Raw genomic sequence first — 26,323 nt, 5'->3', positions numbered from 1 at the left:
TTAAAATCGCCCTACCCCACAACACTCGAAACAGAGTTGTATGTGGGATTCACGTCAGATGAATGAATGAATATAAAGGATTCCGTCGCGGACATTTGACTCTTACACGAGTTAACGAATCCGCCGGGGGAAGGATTTGAATATCCGCTAAAAAAGCGATCTTCTGTACGCGCTGTTGGATACCAGAGTGAAGTGATATGTAGGCTAGTTGGTTTTTCCTAGGATTCTTTTATTGAGGTCGCTACTGGCAAACCCGGTTCAAGTCGTGTTGCGTCGGGTCAAGTCGCATGTCGTGTACAAGTGTGTCAGGTCGCATGTCGCGTACAAGTGTGTCACGTCGCATGTCGTGTACAAGGGTGTCAGGTCGCATGTCGTGTTCAAGTACTCCAACACAGCTTAGAGAAGTCAGGCGCCTTTCCACTGTATATCGCATCACGGACGCATTGAGCAAGTCACTTGTATATCTAGGAGGCTTTTCACCTCAGATTCCCGTACAACGGCAGTTCGTGACACGCTTATATAGTGTGCGGTTATGTCTGCAAACTTGGTCAGTGGTCACGAAGAGCGATCATTGCGCAGAGCGATGTGATTTATCGAAATGCACTGCACGTTTTGTCCCGCTTAGAGATGACTCTTACGTATTATAAACTAGAAATAAGATAAGCGACTTTGGTCCCAGAGGGGTAAAATATAGCTGAGAAGAATGTATTGATATTCTGGTTCTATTTAACACCTTTAGGAATTTATGTAGATTTAGCGATTTTTTACCGCTTTTATTCAATATTTAGCGACGTCTAGCGATTTTTAACACAAGTTTTATCGATTTTCTTCCATCCGGAATTGACAACACTGCATTTATATGGTGACATGAGTTTCTCCGGAAAGGTTGTGTTAGTGACTGGCGCGTCAAGCGGTATCGGTCGTGAAGTAGCGCAAGATTTCGCGATGCATGGCGCGATATTAGCTATTACGGGTAGAAACAAGAACGAATTGAACTCAACAGAATTGAAATGTCGTAACAACGGTGCCGCAGATGTCCTGCAAATACTCGCGGATTTCACAAGCCAAGAAGAGGTTGAAAGGGTGGTGGATAAGGTTGTTGAAAAGTATAAACGGCTCGATATACTCATCAACAATGCAGGAGCTTGCAAACTGGGCGATCTACAAACTTCGACCGTTGAAGATTTTGATATGCTTTTCTCGGTTAATGTGAAGTCGCTGTTCGTGTTGACTCAGAAAGCTATGCCGCATTTGGTGGCGTCGAAAGGGAATGTTGTGAACGTTTCGAGCATCGCCGGGCTGCAAGCGTTCGACAGGTTGCTGCTGTACAGTATGACGAAGGCGGCAGTGGATCAATTCACCAAATGCGTGGCTCGTGAGTGCGCACCGAAAGGCGTCCGTGTGAATTCACTCAACCCAGCTCTCGTGAAGACCAACATCAGCAGGTATTTATGATTGGATACATGCTACCAGTGAATTATAATAAGGGTTAGGCAACATCGAGTATGCCTGAGTGATTCTAAATCTGAATAGAGTATCGGACTTGGATTCAAATTGAGTATTCTAGTATCACTCATTACAACGTCATAACAGCGTCACTGATGTATAACAAGGGCGAGCAACTTCTCCGGTCTGCGGGCCGGGAAAATGAAGCACTTGGCGGGCCGGATTACAGAATTGATACATAAATCGCGTGTTTGTCCACACATACAAGGAATAAATCGCATTTAATGGAAACTTTAAGTTTAAAGCATAGAGCCCAAATACAGTATTAAGCGAACTAATATGTACTGCAATCGCTGTTGAGGTCAATCAGACTGACCGGATCCGGATCCGGCCCCGAGGCCGTATGTTGCCCACCCCTGATGCAGGAAGTTATGTACCTTTTATGCGACCAGTGTCAATTTCACCCCACCGCAAAGCTCGTGTTTTGTAACAATGCTGTGTGTCAATCACGACTAGATTAGGGTTGCCATACGTCCGGAATTTCCCGGACATGTCCGTAATTTCACTGTTAAAAATGCGTCCGGGGGGAATTTCTAAAATATGCCTAAATGTCCGGAATTTTGAAGGCTTGAAGTAATCTCATAATATTTTAATAAATCAGCATAAACAATATTATTTTTGGACCGATTTTGGCTACATGAAATTTATATTCCCGTTGCGCGCGATTTAGTATCACATATGCTCATTCTAATATGGGGACTACCACCTTCGTAAAAACTGCAATCGAAAATAAATAAAAATAACCTTCATTTACAGAAATTAGTCTAATTGTCATCGCAATTATAGGAGAACGGTATATTCCTAGAGCCGGTTTAGGCCGTTTAAATGCTTTATTCAAAGATAGTGGTTTTAGACCTAAGGGTCGTTTGCCTTTATTTTGGGGTGCGCGAAGATGTTGAACGTAATAAGCTTCCAAAATAGGGCGTCAGTAAGTATGCGCAAAGGTGCCGGCCTTTTATTAGTAATCACCTCATCAAATTTCGACCAGGGCCACGGAACGTTTTCAAATTGGAAATTGAGCCGCGACCATAAAAGGTTGGAAACCACCGGATGTGCGGTGTTTATTTAGCGCAATGGTGCGCAGTGCGCACCGGCATTAGGCTGATAAATAATCTAATCGGTGTGACATGAACATGACTTAACGATGCACAATTGCGCTCCTTGCATTTCCAAAGTCATCATCCTCCACCAGCTCTACCGCTTACTCTGATCATGCAGGCGGAGAGACGATCAAAATTACATAGTAATATATGGATGAACCAATATCATTGAAAGAATCCATTGAAATAATTTTACGACCAGGTGGATATAGTAAGCATCCAGAAGATGCATCGATTAAACTACGGTGTGCCCAAGATCAGTGTTTATTTGGGCGGGAGGGGGCCGAAAAATGTGGGTCCGGCTCTGGTTACAACTTACAAAACACAACCACATATTACTGAACCGGATCGTGACCACCTCTGGTCGAAAGGCAAAGCTTTGCTGGTATGACGTCATATTGATCGACAATGTCCTCATATCTCATTTTCAAATCCGCTAGTGGGCGCTAAAGAGCATCCGGAATTCGTGCCTCAACAATATGGCAACCCTAGACTAGATGGACTCAAAAAAGGTTCTTTTTCCGACTCGACTCCTTAAATATACGCTTTTGTTGAATTCACCGTTGGTTGACTAAAAATAAAGGTAAACATTCCGGCTCAACTCCCGAAATACCCGCCGGAACGTTACTTGAGTACTGATTTCTTTTATCTCGGTCGAATTTTACCCTATATTTAACCAAAATTTTCAAAAAAGATAACAAATTCTCAAAAAAATGGATATTTTGTAGTCCTTCGAGGACATTTTCAAAAAAGTCCAAAATGAGGACAAATCCTCTTGAAAGAGGACGTATAGTATCCCTAATTTCGGGTATTGACTCTATTTCATGGAATGGAAATTACAGGGTTACCATATTTTGGGAATCTGAAAGGAGGACACTTTTTCAAAATTCTCAGACTTACAATACTGGAGTAAAATCCTGAAAATGATAAATTTGTCCTGACTTTGGGTAGTCAGTTGACTAAAAACAGGTCAGGGTCAAGTCCCGAAAAACTTGTTGGACCGTTACTCCGCCGCTGATCTCAGTCCAATTTCCACGCAAATTCAACCAAAGAGGACATATAGGCGTCCTCCGAGGACTATTTCAAAAAAGTAAAAAAGGGGACAAATCATCTTAAAAGAGGCCGTATGGTAACCCTAGGAAATTAAAGATTTAATCAGATTTAGATTCGACGTCCCTCCCGGGCTGCAAAACAATTATAATGACAGATCCGATCCATTTAAATTTATCAACGACAATCATTCCTGGTACTACAACTACGTAAACCACACAGCTTTCCAGCGTCGATACGTGATACATTCGCATTGAAAGAGGCGCTGCAGAGACTCTGGGTGCATACCAGGGGATACCAAGTTGTGGCCCACTACTTGATTTTGCAACACAGCCAAACAGTGCGTTACTATCTGACCAATTGCGGATACATTGTTATTAGTATCTAACGAAGTGTAGCATAATCCCGTATTTTATTATTTGTGCTATAAGCTATGATTCTCACCACATATATTTTTAACATCAGTATACCCAACTTCACGAGCATCACAACAGCACATAGTGCAGCTTATGCAGACCCCGTTAGACTCCAAGGTCGGCTCATTTCCTATCAGACTCTTCCATAGCGACAAATGCGGCCTTTGTATCTCGAAATTAAACAAGACTATTGTAGGCCCAATGCTGCGGCCCGGTGCCTTCATGAAACTAGGAAATTCCCCTACTCCCGACAACTTAGAGTTTGAGCACATTGGTATAGATAAGATCAAATGTATGAATAGAACCCATGTTTTCACTGTCGGTCACCCCAATTCAAATACTACCTTCCGACGAAACATATATATATGTACAACATGGATAGTACTACAACACTCAAGGCAGCTTTGTAGACCATTAATTGCGATACACTTTGCGTTAAAGGTCATCTGGACTCGATGCAGACGAATTGGACGCGTTTTATGAGCGCACGGCCCGCGCTCACCCGATCGGCAGACTCGGTACCACAAAAGACATTTCGCAAGCAATTCTGTTTTTGGCCTCTAACGACTCCTCTTGGACCACAGGAAGCATTTTTCTGATCGACGGTGGCAGGTCGGTAATTAGCGATCCCGTGTTGATATTGGTATAATGGACTGTTATTACGTGATCGGTGTATGATTGTTATCTGTGTGTTGTATCCAGGCCGGTTTCCAACGGTAATTATATGAATCACAGGCTATGCACACAGGCGATGCGTTTTGATGCTAAAATTCGAGTTAGCGCTAATTCGTCAATCCAGGGCCAGATTTCGTCGGTCTCCAGCCTCCCATCCAGCCATCCGACTTGGACAACTAGATAATTCTAGTGTAATTAAATAAATTAGAGCGAAATGTCGGTAATATAATGGTAATATCTAGTTTTTTGAAATGTTTCTATATTCATATTCTAAAACAATTTGTGAAATATTTCTTTTCTATAATCCTAACCTAATTACTGGTTTTGCTGAAGATGCTACAAAGGAACTGTGTAGAGCAGGGGCGGGCAACTTCTCCAGTCGGCGGGATGGATATAGGAAAATTAGGTACTGGGCGGGCCGGATTGCTGAATCGATACATTATTTGCAAATTTATTCACATATACATTATACATGGAATAAATCGTATTTAATGATAGTATTTTAACGAAGCAATGTTATTTCAAAGCAATTTCTCGCCGATAATGTAGAAGAGAATGTGGATTTGAGAACAGCCTTGTCCTGTGGTTCTCGAACTTTTGTGGAAAATTCCGAGCCCCCCCCCCCCCCCCCCCTATCGTGACATCACAAACATTAAAGAGGTGAATCAGAATGCTAGCCATCCCAACAGATGGTTTCATGAAAATAAAGGTTATGGCTATTGATGAGAGAATTCTCAAATATGAAATTCGGACAATAGATACGTAGAGTAAACACCATGAGCTTGAGGTAATTCACGCGGAGCCCGAAAAATTTTCAAGTTAACTGTGACTTCGCGCCCCCTTCTGATGCTTTCACGCCCCCAAGCTTGAGACCCACTGTCATACATGCACCGCCATGTCTGCTTCTCTCTGATCAATCAACACAAGGTGCAATCTTAATTAAGATTTTAAGTTGTTCGATATGCCCGGCACCCCAAATTTACCAAGATATCAATCCATTAGGGTTGAGTGGGTGGCGAGATAGTGCAGAAGTATAATCCTGAGCTACAAAACCCAATGTGTTGTGGGTTCGAGTCCAACTCTAGAATTGCTACCTAAGTGCTAGAGGCTTATCTAGGCTCCTCCTCGCCATCTCATCGGCATAACTATTAGGCGGTGTCTCACAAAAGCCTGGATGCTACCTACCAGTTGGCGGTCACAGAATCAAAAATAAGAAATATCGGCTTGGTGTAAATGGGCATTGCTGTCGACTAACACCATGATTGCCACAAACATCATTGGGGTTAAGTACATACTGAATGCTGACAATGCTAGTCTTCTCGCTTCGACGAACTTACCCGTAGGCTCCACTCTCACACGCTGCGCAGTGCGCACACACGAATATATTAACATACAGTCACTAAAATTTGACGCAGTAAGCAAGTATAGTGGGGAATTTCGGCAGACTGATCGGCCGCGGGCCACATTATCATGTACGACGGAAAGCTGCCCGCGGGCCGTACAAAATGCATTCGCGGGCCGTATGTTGCCCAGTCCTGGTGTAGAGCAATGGTTCCAATCTTTTTCGACTCGTCGCCCCCTTATCAAGGTCGACACAAACTTTCGCCCCCTGGAATGCAAAAATAGATCGTTTTACCGAGTAGTTGCTCGGAAAATCGGTTTCTGCGTTTACTTTCCGTTGAGTTGACCTTCTTATTCGCGTCATATGCATAATAAGCCGTGGTCACGTGCATTTTGGGTCGTGTTTTTTAAATATACCGCACTGGACGTTCTAACTAGGGTTGCATTTAAAACAAACGGTATTTCAAAACATTTCGTTTAAAACATGTTTTAAACCGTGTTATAAACAAATGCCTTTTTGCAAAAAAATTATTTTTTATTCCAAACGTTGTCTACATATATGCCATGATTGTGTAAATACGTCTGAAGAACCATGTAGTATGAGCCTAAGGACAATTTGCACCCAGCATAGTCGACGTATACGATGTGGGATGGCTTGACCCTCGAAATCGTCGTTGGTTAAACAGTTTTTGAATGTACATATATATCATTGGAACGGAATGAGTGTTCTGATGATGATGACCGCCGACCGTAAAAATGCTGCATAGCGATGTAGTCCTTGTTAAAGATATTTTTGGTCCGTTCATGACAGCAGTGATATGAAGCCCTTTTCGTCGAAGGTTCCATATTTACCATATATTTTCAATTGTCGATACCAATCGACTATGACGTCACAAACAAATATTCATGACGCCATGGCTGAAAATAATTTAAAACATGTTTTAAACAAGGGCCTTGTTTAAAGATGTTTGTTTTAAATGCAACCCTAGTTTTAACAATTTCACCCCCAGACGTTCCAGGGATCTTTCAATGTTTTTACAGTGGGATCTTGCGTCGAAACTATCATTCTCGTTGAAAAATCTCCTCATGACGATAAAAGAGCGTATAATTTCAGTACTCGAAAACATCACCTCTCACGGTCACGACTCCACACGATTCATCACAATTCTCCCTTCAGATTCGAGCACTAGCATCATTTCACGCGGCCCTATAAATATAGAAGTAAAAATAATTACACATTATAAAATCTGTAATTTGCTGTCAATTAAAATAGACCAGGCATGTGTCGATACGAGATGCGGGCGAACATGGTATTTCGATAAATTTTCGGCTAATCCAAACTCGGGCAGTCGTCATTTTTAGAACCAGCTTGAATTTTCAACTGAAGGTAGGCAATGGATAATACGCATACGATGTCTTACAAAAGCCTAGCAAAAAAGTGTACCGACCTATAAGTGGCCATTTCATTAATTATATAAAATAATATTCGGCAGATGTAAAATGACTATTGGAATCGAAATACCACATGTATCAGACGTGTACAAACTACTGAATTGTTAAAATGCGCAACTGTAGAGCTAGCATTAACTATCCACTACTAACTAGAATCAATGTTTAAAATCTTTATTTCATCGGAAGCGGGTTGGTTTTCCACATGAACACCAGCGCAAGTTGGACAGCAGTGGCGGCTCGTGACAATATCGGGTGGTGGGGCAAGGGCTGCAAGCGACTTTTTATCAAGATGACGTCACAATGGAGTTTTCCAACGTAAACAAGTGACTTATTGGTACGAACTACGGTAACACTAGGCTTACCATACGTCCTCTTTTAAGAGGATTTGTCCTCTTTTTTGACTTTTTTGAAAGTGTCCTCGGAGGACGCCCTTTTGTCCTCTTTTTTAGGATTTAGAGCAGATTTAGAGCAAATTGCGAGTGATATGCCACATATCAGCACAGACGTGAAGCTCCGACGGGTGAAAAACGGTGATTTTAGCTCTGAGCGAAAAGATGACCTTTTTTTTTTTAGTCATCCACCTGGCAATGTGGGGAGAAAAACGGTATTTTGAGTTCTGAGCGGAAGAGATGACCTTTTTTTTTTTTAGTTAACCAGTCACAAAGTGGGAAAAATTAACCGGTTTTTGAGAATTCTACTCCGATTTTGAAAGTTGGAAATTTATGAAAAAGTGTCCTCTTTTTAGATTTCCAAAATATGGTAAGCCTAGGTAACACGAACTTCCCGACAACAGTGATGTAACGTATGTGCCGCGAGAGGTCTGCCGGTGAGCTGTGACTTGAAGTGTGGTAACTGCGTAAACGGCGTACGGAACAAAGATTTCACACGGCTCATGTTCGCACTATACCTGACTTGACTAATTATCTGCAGAAATGGAAATGACTATAACTCGAGAGATTGCGTAAGCCTAGCTGGAAAGGTCAACGAGTTCGGACACATACGCAATTGTTATCTCATAGATTGGACAATGTCATATTGAATCCAAAACATAATTCTGAAGAACTACGGATAGCAGCCTCGGAAATTCGGTCCCGATACAGCATAGGAGATATTTTGGCCTTGATGCTGGAGACTGTCACACGACACATACGGCTTACGGTCTATATGTCTGCTGCAAAATCGCCTTTGGAAAATATATTACCGAATAAATACGTGGATGAAAGCCGAAAACTTGGTACACTGTTACATGAAATCAACGAGAAGTAGCCTCATGACCGTTTTCGGTATGGTACACTGTCAAAATTAATACAAACAGACCAACACCGAATTTTGCGTAAAATTTACTGAGGAATAGGCTTATCATTGATCAAGCGATCAGCTGTTAGCCGCCATCGAAAACGAAACAGCTATCGCGCTTGACAGGGGTTGTAATTGTAAGCAAATGGCCTGAAGGCCACAATTTCACGGTCAACATTGACATTGGAGAATATAAAATAAAAGTAAATATTTGAATGCAAACCGAGGATGTTAGTAAACTGTTTCATGATATCATCATCTCATCACTTATCTCAGTATGGAACACAGTTAGCGTTAACACAGATACGCCGACTTTTGCGTGAAATCCGCAATGCGTTAGGTAGGCTAAGTGTCAGATCAGCGCACATCTTTAACATACTCGACCTTGATAACGAAATTGCTGCCCTAATCATTGAGTGCCAACCTTGAGACTTGGCACAGCGTTCGATACTAAAATCAAGACATACCATGCAAAAGCTCATGACGGATCTAGGTAAGGAGCATCGTTAAAATCAATGGAGACCAATATACCGGCTTTGCGTAAAATATGTTTGCGATAAATGACGAGTCAGCTCTCACTCGACTTAGGAAACTAAACTACCACTAACACAGTACAGTGACAAACTTGAAACTTGGTACCGCGTTGAATACTAACATTAAGACTTACCGTACCAAATGTCATGACCGATCTCGGTATGGACCATTGTCAAAATCAATGGATACCAATACCGGCTTTTGAGTAAAATCTGTTTGCGATACATGACGAATCAGCACACACTCAACTTCGGAAACGGAATTACTACCCTAAACTTTAAGTAGAAACCCTGAAACTTGGGACAATGTTAAATACCACCATCACGACATGACATACCAAGTTTCAAGAATTATCATGGTGTGAAACACCATCAAAATCGACCTATACCAGCAACGGTCGACTAAACGCATATGACGGTAACCTAGTTCAGATGTAGATACGATTGTTACATCACACCTTAAGGGCGAGCAGGCTATGTTGCCCCGGTTGCTCGGTCATTTTATGAATAGGAGAGAGTAAATCACTGTTTCTTTATTGTGCGCAGCTTTGAGAGAATAGACAGTGAAAGCTTGTTATGAGCGCTACCGGGGCATGCCCCGGCTAGGCATTTGCAAAGCGAAAACACGAAAGAGAATTCGATTTTCGCAGAGACTTCGCTATATATATGGGCATTTACAAGCGAAAGGACAAGAAGAATACGATTTTTGCTGTGATTTCGGTATATATAGATTGCTGTGCGTCTATAAATGGTAAAGAACTGTTATTGAACAGAATTTTAGGTGGGGCAATGCCCCAGTTGCCCTATTAGACGAGCCGCCACTGTTGGACAGGGTAGAGGTTTCAACCATTGTTGGTAGTGATTACTCCGAGCCGGCAATGTCTCAGTTACTTAATACTTTCATCATTTCAAAACACCGCGGAAATTGCGTTACAAGGAAAAGATAGGAAGGTGTCGAAACAGCTTGGAGTAGTCTTTAACATCAAACACCCACCTTGGCCTAGGCCCTAGGCGAAGTAGAGGAGAGGCATGCACAGCACATGCACAGCGCACACTGAATGACAAGTGAAGCGGAGAATATAAAATGCAAGCTGTAAATGAGGTGGTATATGTGGCGGAAGGAGAGATCGATATGTTAGGTCGTGTTCCGGTGATCATGAAGGCTGACTATTAGGCTATTCATTTAGAAGAGATTGCTTGTACCTCGACTTGAATGCAGACATGCACGACGACTGTCTGACAGCCGGCGAGATTCTGTTCCACGATTGGTGTCTGGCATGCTTAATAGAACAATGCGTTTTCTTGTATTCCGTCAGTGCAAGAGCATAACACAATAGAACACCGTTATCACGATTCACGCCAAACGGCGACACGTGTCGTCTAGTTGTTCGGCAGTTAAAGTTTTTTGAAATGCCCAACTAGGACTGGAACTACTCACTAAATCCGCGATTAGAACTAGTACTAGAACTACCCAAAAACCAGTAGCTAGTTGACCGCCAACTAACTAGATCGGTAGTTTGTACGAGTCTACCATCTATACATCAAAACAGCAACCTTTACACACTCTGCACACGTCGATATTGACGTAGCGTTGTGTCTCGAGTGAATATAGCATGTAATTCGAAACGAGCCTGTAGGTAATCGACGGACGAATTTGCAATCACACAGGCTCTACATCGATCAGAGTCAGTTAATCAATTCAATCGTGTTCGCAGTGCGGGACGCATCTGCAAGACGTACGCGTGCCTCGGCAGTTACGCACGAGAGTGAATATTATGGCGGGCGTACAGTGTACGCGTAAGTCGCGTAATCATCAAAAGGCGACATAAGTTTCTCCGGCAAGGTTGTGTTGGTGACTGGCGCGTCAAGCGGTATCGGTCGTGAAGTAGCAAAAGATTTCGCGAAGCATGGCGCGATATTAGCTATTACAGGTAGAGACAAGGACCAATTGAACTCAACAGAATTGAAATGTCGTAACAACTGTGCCGCAGATGTCCTTCAAATACTCGCGGATTTCACAAACCAACAGGAGGTTGAAAGTGTGGTCGATAAGGTTGTTGAAAAGTATAAACGGCTCGATATACTCATCAACAATGCAGGAGCTTGCAAACTGGGCGATCTACAAACTTCGACCGTTGAAGATTTTGATATGCTTTTCTCGGTTAATGTGAAGTCGCTGTTCGTGTTGACTCAGAAAGCTATGCCGCATTTGGTAGCGTCCAAAGGGAATGTTGTGAACGTTTCGAGCATTGCCGGGCTACAAGCGTTAGAAGGATTGCTGCTGTACAGCATGACCAAGGCGGCAGTGGATCAATTCACCAAATGCGTGGCTCGTGAGTGCGCGCCGAAAGGCGTCCGTGTGAATTCAGTCAACCCAGCATTCGTGAAGACCAATATCACCAGGTATTTATGATGGGATACTGCTACCAGTGGATTATAATAAGGGTTGGGCAACATCGAGTGTGCCTGAGTGATTCTAAATCTCAATAGAGTATCGGGCATCGATTCAACATGAGTTTTCTATTGTATCACTCATTACAACGTCACAACAGCATGACTGATGTAGAACAGGGACGGGCAACTTCTCCGGTCGGCGGGCCGGGAACAACCTCTACCCTCACAGAAATACATTGACGGGGGAATGGAAGAAGGAAAAGAAAATCTTCGACGTAATTAAAAGCCAATCACAAGATATACAAGAACTAAGCCAGAAAGAAATGTACCAGATCCTTGTTAAAACGAAGACGCAACAAGGAGGAAGCCGCATGGCGGACTGGAAAGAGATATGGCTATACCAGCCCAATATCAAAGATCACATTGACAACAAGAAACGTGAGATTTCGTATCGCATTAACACTGAGAGCTACTTTACAGGCTCCAGAAAAACCAACGCAGGCTTGGTACGACGAAAAGACGCCTACTTGAAAAACAAATGCAAATTCTGCCAACACGCCGAAGACACTCTGCGTCACACTTTCGCCGAATGTGCAACTTACAAAAAACTGTTCTCTCTTGTAATACAGGATCTCGAGAACGACCTGCAAACGACTATTGACGCTACACCCGACGAGATCATACGCAACGTCTACGACGGACCGCAAGCTCCGACTATAATACAAGCTTTTATGAACGTGAAAACCCTTGTGTGGGAATGGAAAAATGCACTCGACATACAAAATGAATACGCCCAAAATATTGACGAACGCATCAACGATATAAGAAGTAAAATATACAGATTAATTTAGGCGAGCCCATTAAACGCTCGCGCGATAAATCGTATTGTATTTATCGACCCACAAAAACCAACCAATCCACCTACAACCCATCCCAACCCCCAAACCTCCCATCCATCCCACTTTACCCCACCCCTAAACCACTAAACCCTACCCCGACCAACCCTATCCACCGCCCCCCTACCCCATTCATACCCCACCCACCACCGCTCCACCAAATATATATGAAAAACACACGTAAACGAGCGCCAAGTTCTGGCGGCTCCTATACTACGACCGAGACCGCGAATCGACATCGACTGCTGAGATGAGATGAGCCGAGCGACTACGAGCGCCAACCTTCGAAGGCGTCTACTACGACCGGGAATACAAATCCGACTTCGGCAACGGCTGAGACGAGATGACCCGATGATGGGGAAAGATTTTCTTTATGAAATTTTTGATATTTTATGTACATATTTGAATAAACATCACTAAAACGGAACATGAAGCACTTGGCGGACCAGATTACATAATTGATACATAAATCGCATATTTATCCACATATGCAAGGAATAAATCGCATTTAATGTAAACTTCAGGTTTACAGCAAAGAGACCAAAAACAGTATTCAGTGAATTTGTTAAACTGATATGTAGGCCTGCTACGATAGCGGTTGAGGTCAATCACACATCCGTGTAAAGCCTGCACAGTGCACATGAACATCAGTTATATTGGAACATAGCCTTGTCTTGTTATTGTTCATGGTCGGAAATGTTTGCTCGCAAATGTATGTAGACAGAACAAGTATTTTCATGATCATCTTTCTCAGGTCGGCAAACTGGCACTCATTCTTTGCATAAAATTTGCCAATACTTTCCGATTAGAATTTCATTTTCAGGGTGTAAACTCCCTGCCGGCCGCTCAATATCCCGTCGCTGACCGGATCCGGCCGCGGGGCCGTACGTTGCTCACCCCTGTAGGAAGTTCAAATACATACTTTTCGTGCGACTAGTGCCATTTTCACCCCACCGCAAAGCTCGTATATTGTAACAATGCTGTGTGTTAATCACGATTTCACTGACATGTCATTTCCACAAACGCGCGTAGCTTCGCACTGCATGTTTCGTATGTTGCTATACGACCTATCGCGTATTGAAATAAACCTCTTAGAGGTGATTTGTTAAAACGTGTGTTCAACAGAGTGTTTTAACAGACATCTGGTTTTAAACTAAACCCGGCGTACTAATGAAGTACAGTGTTCAACAACACTAACGAAATGAGTCACCAGACAAATACAAAACAATTGTAATGGCAGATCCGATCCAGTCGAATTTCTCAACGACAATGGTTCCTGGTATACTGCAACTACGTAAACCAGACTACCTTTCCAACGTCGATACGTGATTCGTTCGCATTGAACGAGGAACTGCAGAGACTTTGGGTACCAGGGGTTAACAACTTGTGGCCCACTACTAAATTTTGCAACACAGCGAAACAGTCCGTTACTATGTGCCCAAATGCTGATTGTTATAATTATTTAACGAAATGTAGCTTGACCCCGTATTTTTATTATTTGTGTTATACGCTCGGATTCGCGCCACAGATAATTTCAACAGCAATTTTACCCCGCTGCACGAGTAGTACAATTGAAACAGCACATAATGCAGCTTATACGCAGACCCTGTTACGCCCAAGGTCGGCTCACTTTCAATCTGACAGTTCAATAGCGCCAAATACGACCTTCGTTGCTGGATATTGAACAAGACTACTGTGAGCCTAATGCTGCGGCCCGCGGCTTCTACTGAGCTAGGGAAGGAAATTTCCCTACCCCCGACAACTTACAGTTCGAACACATCAGTATCTATACTAGTGATTCCCAACCGCGGCCCCAAAATATAGTAAGAAATCGAATTATGACAAAAAAATAAAACTTATATTTATAAAATACTCTTGCTTGGCTTGGCCTCTGTAGTTTTTAAGTATAGAATTGCAGTAAAGTTGTGAGTAGACTGCTAACGTTACGTCACTGCTGTTTTAATGCAATGTGCCCTAACTTTCCAGTTGAACGAGCAGTAGCTATAGATATACATAGGTATTGATAACTTTCAAAACCGGAGGAAGATCCAGAAAAAATGGTTAATTTTTCCCACTCCGTGGTCGCTTGACTAAATAAGAAAAATAGGCTCAACTCCGGGAAAAGACAGTTTTTCTTTCACAGTAACAGGTGGTTGACTGAAAAAAGGTCAACTTTCCATCCCAGCTCCCGAGATAGCTGCCGTACCTTTCCTACAGTGCTGACTTAATGTATATCAGTCGAATTTGGCCCTATATTCAACCAAAATTCTCAAAAAAGAAGACGAAATCTCAAAAAAGAGGCCATTTCGGCGTCCTCCGAGGACACTTTAAAAAAATCAAAAAAGAGGACAAATCCTCTTAAAAGAGGACGTATGGTAACCCTATGATAACTAGATGTGCAACACGTGACTCACGGTTGAATACGCCGAGATGCGTACTGCTTAGCCGGCTAAAAGCAGCATAATTGGTAGTCCTATACACTGTAAAAAATCTGGTAGATTTACTGGGAAATCTCTGTAAATTTTACAACAAATTACCGGTCGCAGCCAATAACTGAACGTAGCTTGTAATTTTACATTTTGATATGTAATATTACCTTAATTTAGCTGTGAAGTCAAGTTACCAGAATTTCTTCGCAAAATTACTGACAGTTACTCGTTACTGCAGTTTACCAGGTTATTGGCAAAATTGATTAGCTTCAAAATCGCTGCAGCCAATGTATATGGGGAACTGAATGTTACTGATATATCATTCTCGTGGTGATTTGTCCTGATTCAACCTCGTTCGTGAAACTGGGGTCTGTCATACGGAAATTGGTGGCCCTAGTACCAATTTCAGTATAGTATATAGTAGGGTACAAGAAACAACTGGCAGTCGTAGCTAATGTGGTTTTACACCATGGCCATTATATTATATTATAAGGCTATGGCTATACGGCCGGTCTCGCCGGTTACATTCGTCGTCACGGATAGAACTGATAAGTTAGAAAATCAGTTTAGGATGTATAATATTGTTTGCGAAACTAGAAATATCAGCACCGCATGCTCAGTTGATCATTTGTTAATGGCGGACAAGGCGACCAGTAATGGGCTACATTAGGTTACCGTTACGCGTCACTGGGTTTCTGAGATTCGTTGTAAACAACCAACGCACAACTGTGACATCACAAGCAGCGTCTGGTTACGTAAGTACAGTAAGTAGTGAACAACACTTGGAATAAATATCAATTTATACGAGATTATATGAAAAAGAAAGGGACTATATGTAATAATAAATGTTTCTGTATGGAAAACACGACCTAGATCAAACATTATAACGTGGCCAGTAAATATATTTGGTGGCATATGTGAGCGGATGAATATATCACTTATTTCGAAATCGCCTGAGTGTCGTTTGGCCAGTGGCCGTTATTGAGATTTGAGCAAAGGGTGAAGCGAAGCTTGTTGTGCTTGAAGAAAGTGGACACGATCGTTGAAGATTGCTAGGAATGCTGAATGGGGTACGCATCGTAAAAGGTACAGTACTACATAGCATTTGTTACCGTGAATATCTACGACTGTGCACACCATCGGGATGACTTTGATTTCATGATTGAAATATTTCATTTGCCGCATTTTCTGTTCTATTTTGGGATATTAGTCGACTTATATAGTGACCTGTGCCACCACATACTCCGCCGCGGAGGAGTTGAAACTGTTGGTTTCTTACTGTCATTTTCGGGCCATACCATAGAGATGTTTTCATTCACTGCTGGATTTGTTTGGCACACACGCTACCTCAAATGAGGAACCTTTTGCTTCAATACATTAGATAAAGTATGTCTTGAATCTCTGCTATACCATGTAAAATGCGGAGCCGTCATCACACAATGTACCAGTACCGGTACTTCGAAACATGTTATATTTTTGTTAGCCCGTTTGTCTTAGTCTTTTTAATGTCATGTCTAGGTTAGCAACTTTGCTTAATATAGCGACTTATGCATGAATTCTTTTCAGTGGAACTGCATGTTACACAGAAGGAATGAGGACGAGAAAAAGAAACAACTGGAAGTTTGGCCGGTGGTGGAATTAATTCACCTTCTCTTGAGACCACTCGTGTTACTGCATGTCTCCTAAAGAAGAATTTGATCTCCAGCAGCAATACTTTTCCATCGATAACCATTAATCATGAATGAATATACAGTTTGTACCAATGTCGTTTTGGGAGTGCGAAGAAACTTTTACGATATTTTAGCATCGCGTTGCTTTGCAATAGGTATGGATGTACGCGAATTTACAAGCTGGTATGTAGTCCAGATTTACACGGGCAGCATATAGGTAGGTAGGCGGTCAAATTACAGTCTCGGTGGTAAGTGTACAGGAGAACATGTAGATTGGATATACCGCGGGAGACTGTAACATTACAGTCTGGTGTGTAAAGTCAGATTACCAGACGAATGTAAGTTAAATTTACGTTGACTAACGGTAATCTTATATTACCACGAAATGTCTGGCTACCGTGCTTCCAAACATTTCGCGGTGAATCGAGGTTTTTATTTTTTACAGTGTAGCCATGGCCGTAACTGCCACACCCCAAACCCACCAATTGAGGCGGGTCGAGCTCGAAAGGGGCCCAAAATTATTTCGTGAATTAGCATAATTATAGAGTATTTTTTGAAAATTTATGCAACTTTTCCAAAAAATTTTCGCGCTATGCGCGATTTAAATGCGCCACATATCTTGATGATTGGGTACTCTTCCCCTTGAAAAAATTAGGCAAGATTTATAGAAATAGGCATATCGACGTTGGCCATTACCGCACCACAACTCACCAAGACATATAAATTTTTAGGCCCTGTAACATGCGACTCCAAGAAGTGTGCCAGAACGATCGGCAGCGAGAAAACCTTGGCCGTAAAGAACTGCTTTTATGCAGACCAAAAACTTCGTTATATGTACAAAATACATATAGCTTTAATTGTCCATATAGGCCCCTAAATGACTGGCGCCGAATGTTCCTGTCTTGGCAATCTGAACCTCACAAGACAAATATACCATCCCGCAGGAAAAAATATTATATGCCAGTCAAGAAATACCAATCTGAAATCGTGTGATCTTTCAGTTTAGTAGGTTTGGGCAATTCTACATTTTTTGATATAGCAGACAGGAGGTCACGAAATAACATCATGTGAAAAAGTCATACCAAGGGGTCCGCCCGCCCGAAGATGTTCAATTTTACGGGATCTACAGTTTTAAAGACACCTCTCACTCAGCTCTACACTGTAAAAAAAAAAACCTCGATTTACCGCGAAATGTTTGGAAGCACGGTAGCCAGACATTTCGTGGTAATGTAACATTACCGTTAGTCAATGTAAATTTAACTTACACTCGTCCGGTAATCTCACTTTACACGCCAGACTGTAATGTTACAGTCGCCTCTGGTATATCCAATCTACATTTTACCCTGTATATTTGCCACTCAGACTGTAATTTTACCGCCTACCTATATACATGCTGTCTGTGTAAATCAGGATTACATACCAGCTTGTAAATTCACGTACATCCCATACCTATCGCTAAGCAACCCTATGCTAAAATATCGCAAAAGCTTCTTCACACCCCAAAACGACATTGGAACAAACTGTATATTCATTCATGATTCACGATGAGAAGATTATCGATGGAAGTATTGCTGCAGGAGGTATACTTCTTCTTTGGGAGACATGCAGTAACACGAGTGGTCTCCAACAATTGGCCAAACTTCCAATTGTTTCTTTTTCTCGACCTCATTCCTTCTGTGTAGCTAGTATCTTGCAGTTCCACTAAAAAGAATTCAAGTCGCTATATTAAGCAAACTCCCTAACCTAGATATGACATTATAAAGACTACTAAGACAAATAGGGTAACAAAAATATAACAATTTTTGAAGCACCGGTACTGGTACATATTGTGGTGACGGCTCCGCCTTTTACATGATATAGCAGAGATTCATGACTTACTTTATCAAATGCAGCGGGCAGTTATAAATGATAATGCATCTTCGTGTGGGCCAATTATTATTAGTCATGCACTTTATTGCATGCTGTTATTTCTTGACCCCCGTCCATCGTATCGGTAGTGGAAATATATTGAAATCGCCCAAATGCACCATAAAAAAATTTCTTTTGTGAGGAGCACACGATTCTGATTCCTGCTCAGATTTAGAAGGGCGCTACTATATTAGTTATGTTGAATTGCGTGGAGCGCGAAGAAAATTTCAAAAATAATTAGAATCTCTAAAAAAATTGGGAGTGAATTAGTAATTTCAATTTGCATGTCGACGGATGCTAACACATACTAATTGAATTAGGTGTTGACGGCCACACAAATTCCCATCTACGACAGCAGGTTGCCCATCCCTGATGTAATAGTATACATATGGTATGTCTTACGCCACGTTTGAATCCGTATTCCAGTCTTTAACATTTTCGACAAATTTCCCCAAACTTGTTTGAAAATAGCAAAAAAACATTGGACAGGAGATCAATTTGTTTCAAGATAGGTTGCACTGAGACTAATCCTAATGCTGGTGGTGACTACAGTGAACAAGGCGTCGTTCTATGTACTGCCATGCTCAATTAGATCAGTTTTGGAATTGAATTGAATTGTGTTGATATAGGGTAGCTTAATTGAGGGTGAAACCAAGCAACCTATATTGCATCTAAGTCTGTTTTACGCAGTGCAGTTCGCCAGCTATTAACAACAGCTACCCAGCGGAACGAGCTTTAGGCTACTGCCAAGCTATGAAGTAATGAATGACTTACATGTGGTAATTCCTCTAAATCTTCAAAGAATATCAAAAATTCGCTTAAATGAAGTTGAGCGCGACTGCTGGAGTTCGAATTTGGCGAGGTTTCTTGAATACGAAATAAGTTTCATCTTCAACAATCGTCTTCTGAAAATGGTTGCGAAACACATGTTTAGTCAGAATTCATACAGACTTAGTCAATTTCTCGCGTTCCCCAGGTTGAGAACCACTGATCTAATGTATTGAAGCAAAAGGTTCCTCATTTGAGGTGGCATGTGTGCCAAACAAATCCTGCAGTGAATGGAAACATCTCTATGCTAGAGCCCCAAAATGACATTAACATGCCAACAGTTTCAACTACTCCGCGGCAGAGTATGTGGCGTCACAGGTCAGTATATAAGTCGACTAACATCACAAAATAGAACAGAGAATGCGGCTAATGAAATATTTCAATTATGAAATCAAAGTCATCCCGGTGGTGTGCACAGTCGTAGATATTCACGGTAACGAATACTATGTAGTACTGTACCTTTTACGATGCGTATCCCAATCAGCATTCCTAGGAATCTTCAACGACAGCGTTGCCACTCTAGGTTCCCGAAAAAACACAAGATTATGTCGTGAAAAAACACTAGATTGGCGAAAAAAACACTAGATTAGTAAACTGCAGGAAAAATTTGCCCTTGCCAAGGAATCATGATGACCAAGGTACATATCTACAGATAAGAAGTGTTCCGCACATGAATTCGATACATATGAATGATATACTGCATGATTATTCAACGAAAATTAATGAAACGAATTCAACAGCGCAAAAAAAATCAAATTTGTTGCTTTCGAATTGTGCGGCATCATAAAAATTATCTTTCGATTGTACACCATCTATCAAACATAAGTATCTTTTGTGGGGCATCTTGCTGACTACCGCACATCTTCAACCAAACAATGGGGAGGTTTCCATATGCACCATACTTCAATTCCGCAAATGCAGTGGAATGTGGTAATGCCAAGAGATTTGTCATGAGCTTCCCCAGTAAATGGAATTTTGATTCTCCGAATCCATTGTACACAGATTTCAATTTTTGCAAAAATTCTGTTGGAGGGCTTTGACTGATAAACTGCAGCTCATTTTGCGATCTTGCCAAAGTTCAAGTTCACCATATAATATGACAGAGGGAAATTGGATAGCTAGAGGAATGATTGATTTTACTATTCTTCTTCTTACTATTCTTGGACCTGCTTACATTTTTAAATATTTATTATTATTGATGACGCGAGACTCGAATTGAACAATGCTTAATTAGCACTCCATCAATGCAGCTGGCGGGAGGATCCGCGGGAATCCTGAAGGATCGTATAGCTGCAGCATGAATTATATTTTTATTGCAATTTTTTTCAGTAAAACTGTATGTTTGTCTGTCTGTCTCGGCAAATGTATGTCTTGCCCGAATCTGCACACTGAGTTCAACAAGAAACGACAGAGCATCAGAGCGAAATCGCTCTACATTTTTTCAGAGACTTTCGCTCATAAGTACGGATTCACAGAGCACCCTGTTACGTAATAATTGCGTGTTACTGCACCACCACATAGAATTGTTGAAAACAAACACAGCTAGAGGCTCCAAATCGCCTCATTAGCGATAAATTTAGCGTATAATTAAGTCGTCTAACGTTAGAATATTCATCATTCGCATAATTGCAGAAAAACACTAGATGAGCAAAATTTGGCGAAAAAAAACACTAGAACACTAGGACGACCGAAAAAACACTAGATCTAGTGTTAAAACACTAGGAGTGGCACCACTGTTCAACGATCGTGTCCACTTTCTTCAAGCACAACAAGCTTCGCTCCGCCCTTTGGCCATTATTGAGAATTGAGATTTGAGTAGACGACGATACGACACTCTCACGATTTCGAAATAAGTGGTATTCATCCGCTGACAAGCCACCAATAATATTTAGTGGCCACTGCGTTATAATGTTTGATTTAGGTAGTTTTTTCATACAGAAACAGGTATCATTACATCTAGCCCCTTTCTTTTCTATTTAATTGCGTATAAATTGATATTTATTCCATGTGTTGTCACTACTTACCGTACTTACTTAACCAGACGCTGCTTGTGATGTCATAGTTGTGCGTTGGTTGTTTTTCGTAACGCGTAACGGTAACCTAATGTAACCTATTACAGGTCGCCTTGTTCGCCATTAACAAATGGTCAACTTGGCATGCGTTGCTGATGTTTCTAGTTTCCCGAACAATATTATACATCCTAAACTGATATTCTAACTCATCACTCCTATCCGTGACAATGAATGTAACCAGCGAGATCGGCCGTATAGCCATAGCCTTATAATATAATATAGTGGGTATCTACGATTGTGAGTTGTTTCTTTTACCCTACTATGTACTATACTGAAATTGGTACTAGGACCAACAGCAATTTCCGTATGATAGACCCCAGACTCGCGAACGAGGTTGAATCACGTCAAATCACCACGAGAATGATATCAGTAGCATTGAGTTCCACGTATACATTGGCTGCAGAGATTTTCAAGCTAATCAATTTTGCCAATAGCCTGGTAAACTTCAGTAACGAGTAACTGTCAGTAATTTTGCGAAGAAATTCTGGTAACTTGACTTTAGAGCTAAATTGAGGTAATATTACATATCAAAATGTAAAATTACAAGCTAGGCACAGTTATTGGCAGCTACCGGTAATTCGTTGCAAAATTTACAGAGATTTCCCAGTAAATCTACCAGATTTTTTACAGTGTACCGGTAAATCTGATTACGTGAGCAGAGAGGACAACCATGCAATTCCCGATCTTATTCACCGATTTTATCATGAATTATCGAAATCTTCGCGCATCGCGTTGGCTCACTAAACAATACAACTTTAATTTCGTGGCAAAAGCGAAAAACGTGATGCGGGGTCAGTTTATCACCCTATTAGAGCCCGGGGGCTGACGAAGTGCTGTTACATTCCTGCCAACGGGTATACCCCCGGAGATGTTTAATTATTATTGAGGGGGCCTATACCTTTTCAAACACACCTCACTCAGCTCAACTGGTAAATCATATTACGTGAACAGTGACAGGATGAAAATTGAGAGCAATATATGCAATTCCCGATCGTATTGATCGATTCAGTCATGAAGTAAAGAAATTTCTCGCGCTTCTCGCGTTGACGCGAGAAAAGCTGATTCACTCAATAGACACCCAATGCAGCAGACAAGTAGCGGTAAACAGTGTACAGTTTGAAATCTCGCCTGGGCGATAAAATTACTCCAAATTGCCATCAAAAGTTGATTGTTCTGAACAATGGGAGCACGGCAACACAATGACCAAACAATCGCTAATGGCGTCGAGCGATTGATCGGAACAGTTCCAATTTTCATATTTTGATGACTATTTGGGTCCGTTTCATTGCCCTAGTATTCGTGCGGGCCCGACCGTACTCTAAAATTTTAAATTTGGCCCTCACACCGAAAAAGGTTGGGAGCCACTGATCACAGTTTCATGATTGAACCGGTGTTTCGGTGTCAGTTCCCCAATTCAAATACTACCTTCTGTCGAAACAGATCTATGTACACACAAACTCACGACCTTGTAGACCATTAATTGCGATTCACCTTACGTTAAAGGTCATCTGGACTCGAGGGAGACGAATTGGATGCATTTTATGAACGTAAATCCCGTGCTTTTCCGATCGGCAGAGTCGGTACGACAAAAGAGATCTCACAAGCAATTCTGTTTTTGGCATCTGGCGACTCCTCTTGAACCACCGGAAGCAATTTTTTGATTGACGGTGGCAGGTCTCTGACCTTATCATACCTCGGAACATAGCGATCCCTTGTTGGTATCGGTATAATGGACAGTCAATACATGATCGGTGTATGATTATTAGGGCGATTTCTTTTGACATGTCAAAATGAGTCAAAATTGTGTTAGCGTTAGGTCAAAAAATAGTGAAAATTGTTTACGAAGTGAAAATATCTTTGACCCCTGCATTTTGTTGTATCGTAGATTTTGCACCGTCGGTGAAATTATCATTTGATACTTTACAGCAGAGGTCTCAAACACGCAGCCCGCGAGAGCATTTTGTGCAGTACGCGACGGCATTTAGGAATTTCAAGTATTCAACAATATATCTTTTTTAGATATAAGAACTTAAAGTTCACGCGAAAAATTACTAAAATCTCGACAAACTTCACTATCACGTCACTTTTAAAAGCTACCATGCGCTAGAAAATCAGATATATTACGTTACATTTCCAGTTCATGATGATGAAAAATAACCCGTTGATGATTCGTGAATGGAAATTGTGATTTGGTTTGGTGCGACCTTCTCGTAAAATTACTCGATTTCGGATTGACTGGGTGATAAAATAAAAATGACTCGAGTCGAGTCGGGTCAAACGTTAACATTAGAGAAGGACTTGCGACTCCGAACGGTGACTTGTAATCGTACGGACGCGATAATCTATGGGAAATAGTAATATATTGGAGCTTGCGTTGCGTAGGTTATTCTGTGTAGGGTATTTTGTGACCCCGTGGCGTATAGTTGGTTACATGCTGGGTGTTGTTTGTTCTCTTTATCCATGTTATTATCGGTGGCGAGCAAGGTAGTATACGCTCTACAGCAGGGGCGGGCAACTTCTTCAAGTCGGCGGGCCGGATATAGGAAAATTAAGTACTTGGCGGGCCGGATTGCTGAATCGATACATTATTCGCCCATTTATCCACGTATACAAGGAAGAAATCGTATTTAATGAATGTATTTTAACGACAGCAATGCAATTTCAAAGCCATTTCTCGCCCATAAGGACGGAGACAATGTGGATTTGAGAACAGCACTCTCATACAGCAGAAGTGGCCAATCTTTTTGCAAGTCACGGCCGCATTTCGACTACTCATGTAGCCTACGGCCGCATTCCAGGAAATAGTCGTAATGAACTAGCAGAACGCCAAATACTCATGTTAAAGTGTCTATGTCCATTTCCGGCGAACTCCGTACTAATCTATTAAATATTGTAGGATGTTCATAGTCGCGCAAAGCGCGAAACTTTTTTCAGATTCATTAATGAATTTCGTCATGAAAATTAGTAGTTCTACATATTATTTCTCATCCCATGTGATCAGATTCACCGGTAGAGTTGGTGGAGGATCGGTCAGGGCAGGCCAATTATTATTAGTCACTTTGTTGCATGCTGTTCTTTGCATGTCTTGACCTCCAATCAGGATTGTCGGTATAGTGAGGAGAACACGATTCCGAGTTGGTATCTCTATATGTGTCGCATCTGTTCACAACTGTACTGTGGGGCTCTGATTGCAAAGTGCGCAACTATATTAAAATCGAAAAATAAAGTCGCATTGAATCGCGCGCTGCGCGAAGAAACTTTCAAGAATAATTAAAATCTTTCAAGAAATCGGGAGTCAATTCGTAAATTCAAATTCCACGTCGACGGCCAGCAACACCTAATAATTGAATTACATGTCCACGGTCGCACAAATTTGCTTCTACGGCCGCAAGTTGGCCACCCCTGTCATACAGGTAGCACCCCTGTCATACAGGTACCACCATGTCTGCTTCTCTCTGATCAATCAACACACGGTGCAATCCTTCATCAAGATTTCAAGGCGTTCAATAAGCCCGGTACCCCAAATTTACCAAGATATCAATGCATTAGGATTAAGTAGGTGACGAGATAGCGTGGTTGTTAAACTGTGCGGCCTGTCTATCTCGATATTGAATTCATGCGGTCCGCGGCCTCGAAATTTGAAATTGGCCCACGACCCGTTTTCAGTTGGCGACACCTGGCATAATCGGTGTCTTACAAAAGCCTAGAAGTGTGGGACGTGCTACAAGTCGACGGTTACGGAATCAAAAATAAGAAATATCGGCCTGGTGTAAATGACCATTGTCGTCGACAAACACCATTATTACCACAAATGACATTAGGGTTCAGTACATCGTAAATGCCGATAATGCAAGTCTTCTCGCTTCGACGAACTTACGCGTAAGCTCCACCCTCGCTTGCTGTGCCTACATGTGTATAAAAACATACAATCACTAAAATGTATGTGAGCAACTAGTGGGGAATCTCGGAAGACTGGGGCCGGCGGGCCACATTATCATGTAAGTCGAAAAACTGTCCGCGGGCCGGATCCGGCCCGCGGGCCGTATGTTGCCCACCCCTGCTCTACAGTAACACCGATAAATTCTTCGCCGATTCAACATTTCTATTCCAGGGTTTTTTAACCTGGGTCCGTAGACCCCACTGGGGTACTAAACACCACATCAGGGTGTACGAGATGCATTGTGGAATTAGGCCTTCGTGCTACGTGAATGGGCGTGATCCTCGGATCATCCTTGATCGGTGTATAATCCGCGATTTATCAACGAAAAACTCACATAACTCCGCTTCTACTGGTCGGAATTGACTCAAATTTGTTTTGCAACGTCTTTGAAGAGAGTTCAACAATTTCATGGGGTTGGCAGAAAAATTTGGAAATTTTTTTTTTTCAATTTTCTATGATAAATTAAAAGTTTTTATTGGATCTGCGGAGTCCTATACTTGTTAGAATCGAACCAAATTTAGTGTGCAGCGTTTTTTAGGGTAACCTGACAATTTAACCAGTGAATGGCTGGAATCCGGGAAAAAAAGTTATTTTTGAACAGCCCTAGCCTACAGTTGTAGACGGCCCATTGTCTTTTCATTGTGAATCATAAACAAATAGGTGGAAATGGTGTTATGGTCAATGTACGGCAATATCCTAACTAAAGTAAGACTGCTTGGGCATTGCGTGATTCTCATATCAAGATGCTCTTGATGAAAAATTGTGATGTGGACAACAATCTCAGAATGAAGCAGCACTGTGTGTCACCAGCAGTGTA

At 41.7% G+C, this 26,323-nt stretch overlaps 2 protein-coding genes and 2 long non-coding RNA genes across 4 annotated transcripts; 3 read left to right on the top strand and 1 right to left on the bottom strand.

The window, feature by feature from the left end:
* The first annotated feature begins 487 nt into the window (after nt 1-487).
* On the top strand, nt 488-4,809 carry LOC145435570 (3-oxoacyl-[acyl-carrier-protein] reductase FabG-like). The gene is made up of 2 exons (XM_080312855.1): nt 488-1,445; nt 4,514-4,809. The coding sequence occupies exons 1-2, from the start codon at nt 868-870 to the stop codon at nt 4,719-4,721; spliced, it is 786 nt and encodes a 261-aa protein (XP_080168981.1). The 5' UTR covers nt 488-867; the 3' UTR covers nt 4,722-4,809.
* A 3,086-nt stretch (nt 4,810-7,895) lies between these two features.
* Nucleotides 7,896-8,770, top strand: LOC145435542 (uncharacterized). Its single transcript, XR_013913882.1, has 2 exons — nt 7,896-8,112; nt 8,190-8,770. It is a non-coding gene; the product is annotated as an uncharacterized LOC145435542 (long non-coding RNA).
* Nucleotides 8,771-11,179: 2,409 nt separating this feature from the next.
* Nucleotides 11,180-23,328, top strand: LOC145435357 (3-oxoacyl-[acyl-carrier-protein] reductase FabG-like; the record flags this gene model as incomplete). The annotated part of the gene is made up of 2 exons (XM_080312637.1): nt 11,180-11,772; nt 23,070-23,328. Coding segments are annotated over 2 exons (729 nt in total), but the record flags the coding sequence as incomplete, so codon positions are not given.
* Nucleotides 18,265-20,000, bottom strand: LOC145435582 (uncharacterized). The gene is made up of 2 exons (XR_013913902.1): nt 19,441-20,000; nt 18,265-18,459 (listed from the first exon to the last, which is right to left on the bottom strand). It is a non-coding gene; the product is annotated as an uncharacterized LOC145435582 (long non-coding RNA).
* Nucleotides 23,329-26,323: the final 2,995 nt, after the last annotated feature.

Source organism: Botryllus schlosseri, chromosome 3 (assembly GCF_051294905.1).
Source record: "Botryllus schlosseri isolate E-star chromosome 3, Bs_hap1, whole genome shotgun sequence".
NCBI classification, from domain to species: Eukaryota; Metazoa; Chordata; class Ascidiacea; order Stolidobranchia; family Styelidae; genus Botryllus; species Botryllus schlosseri.
Note: the sequence above shows the minus strand (reverse complement) of the source record. Positions and strands in the feature narration are given on the sequence as shown.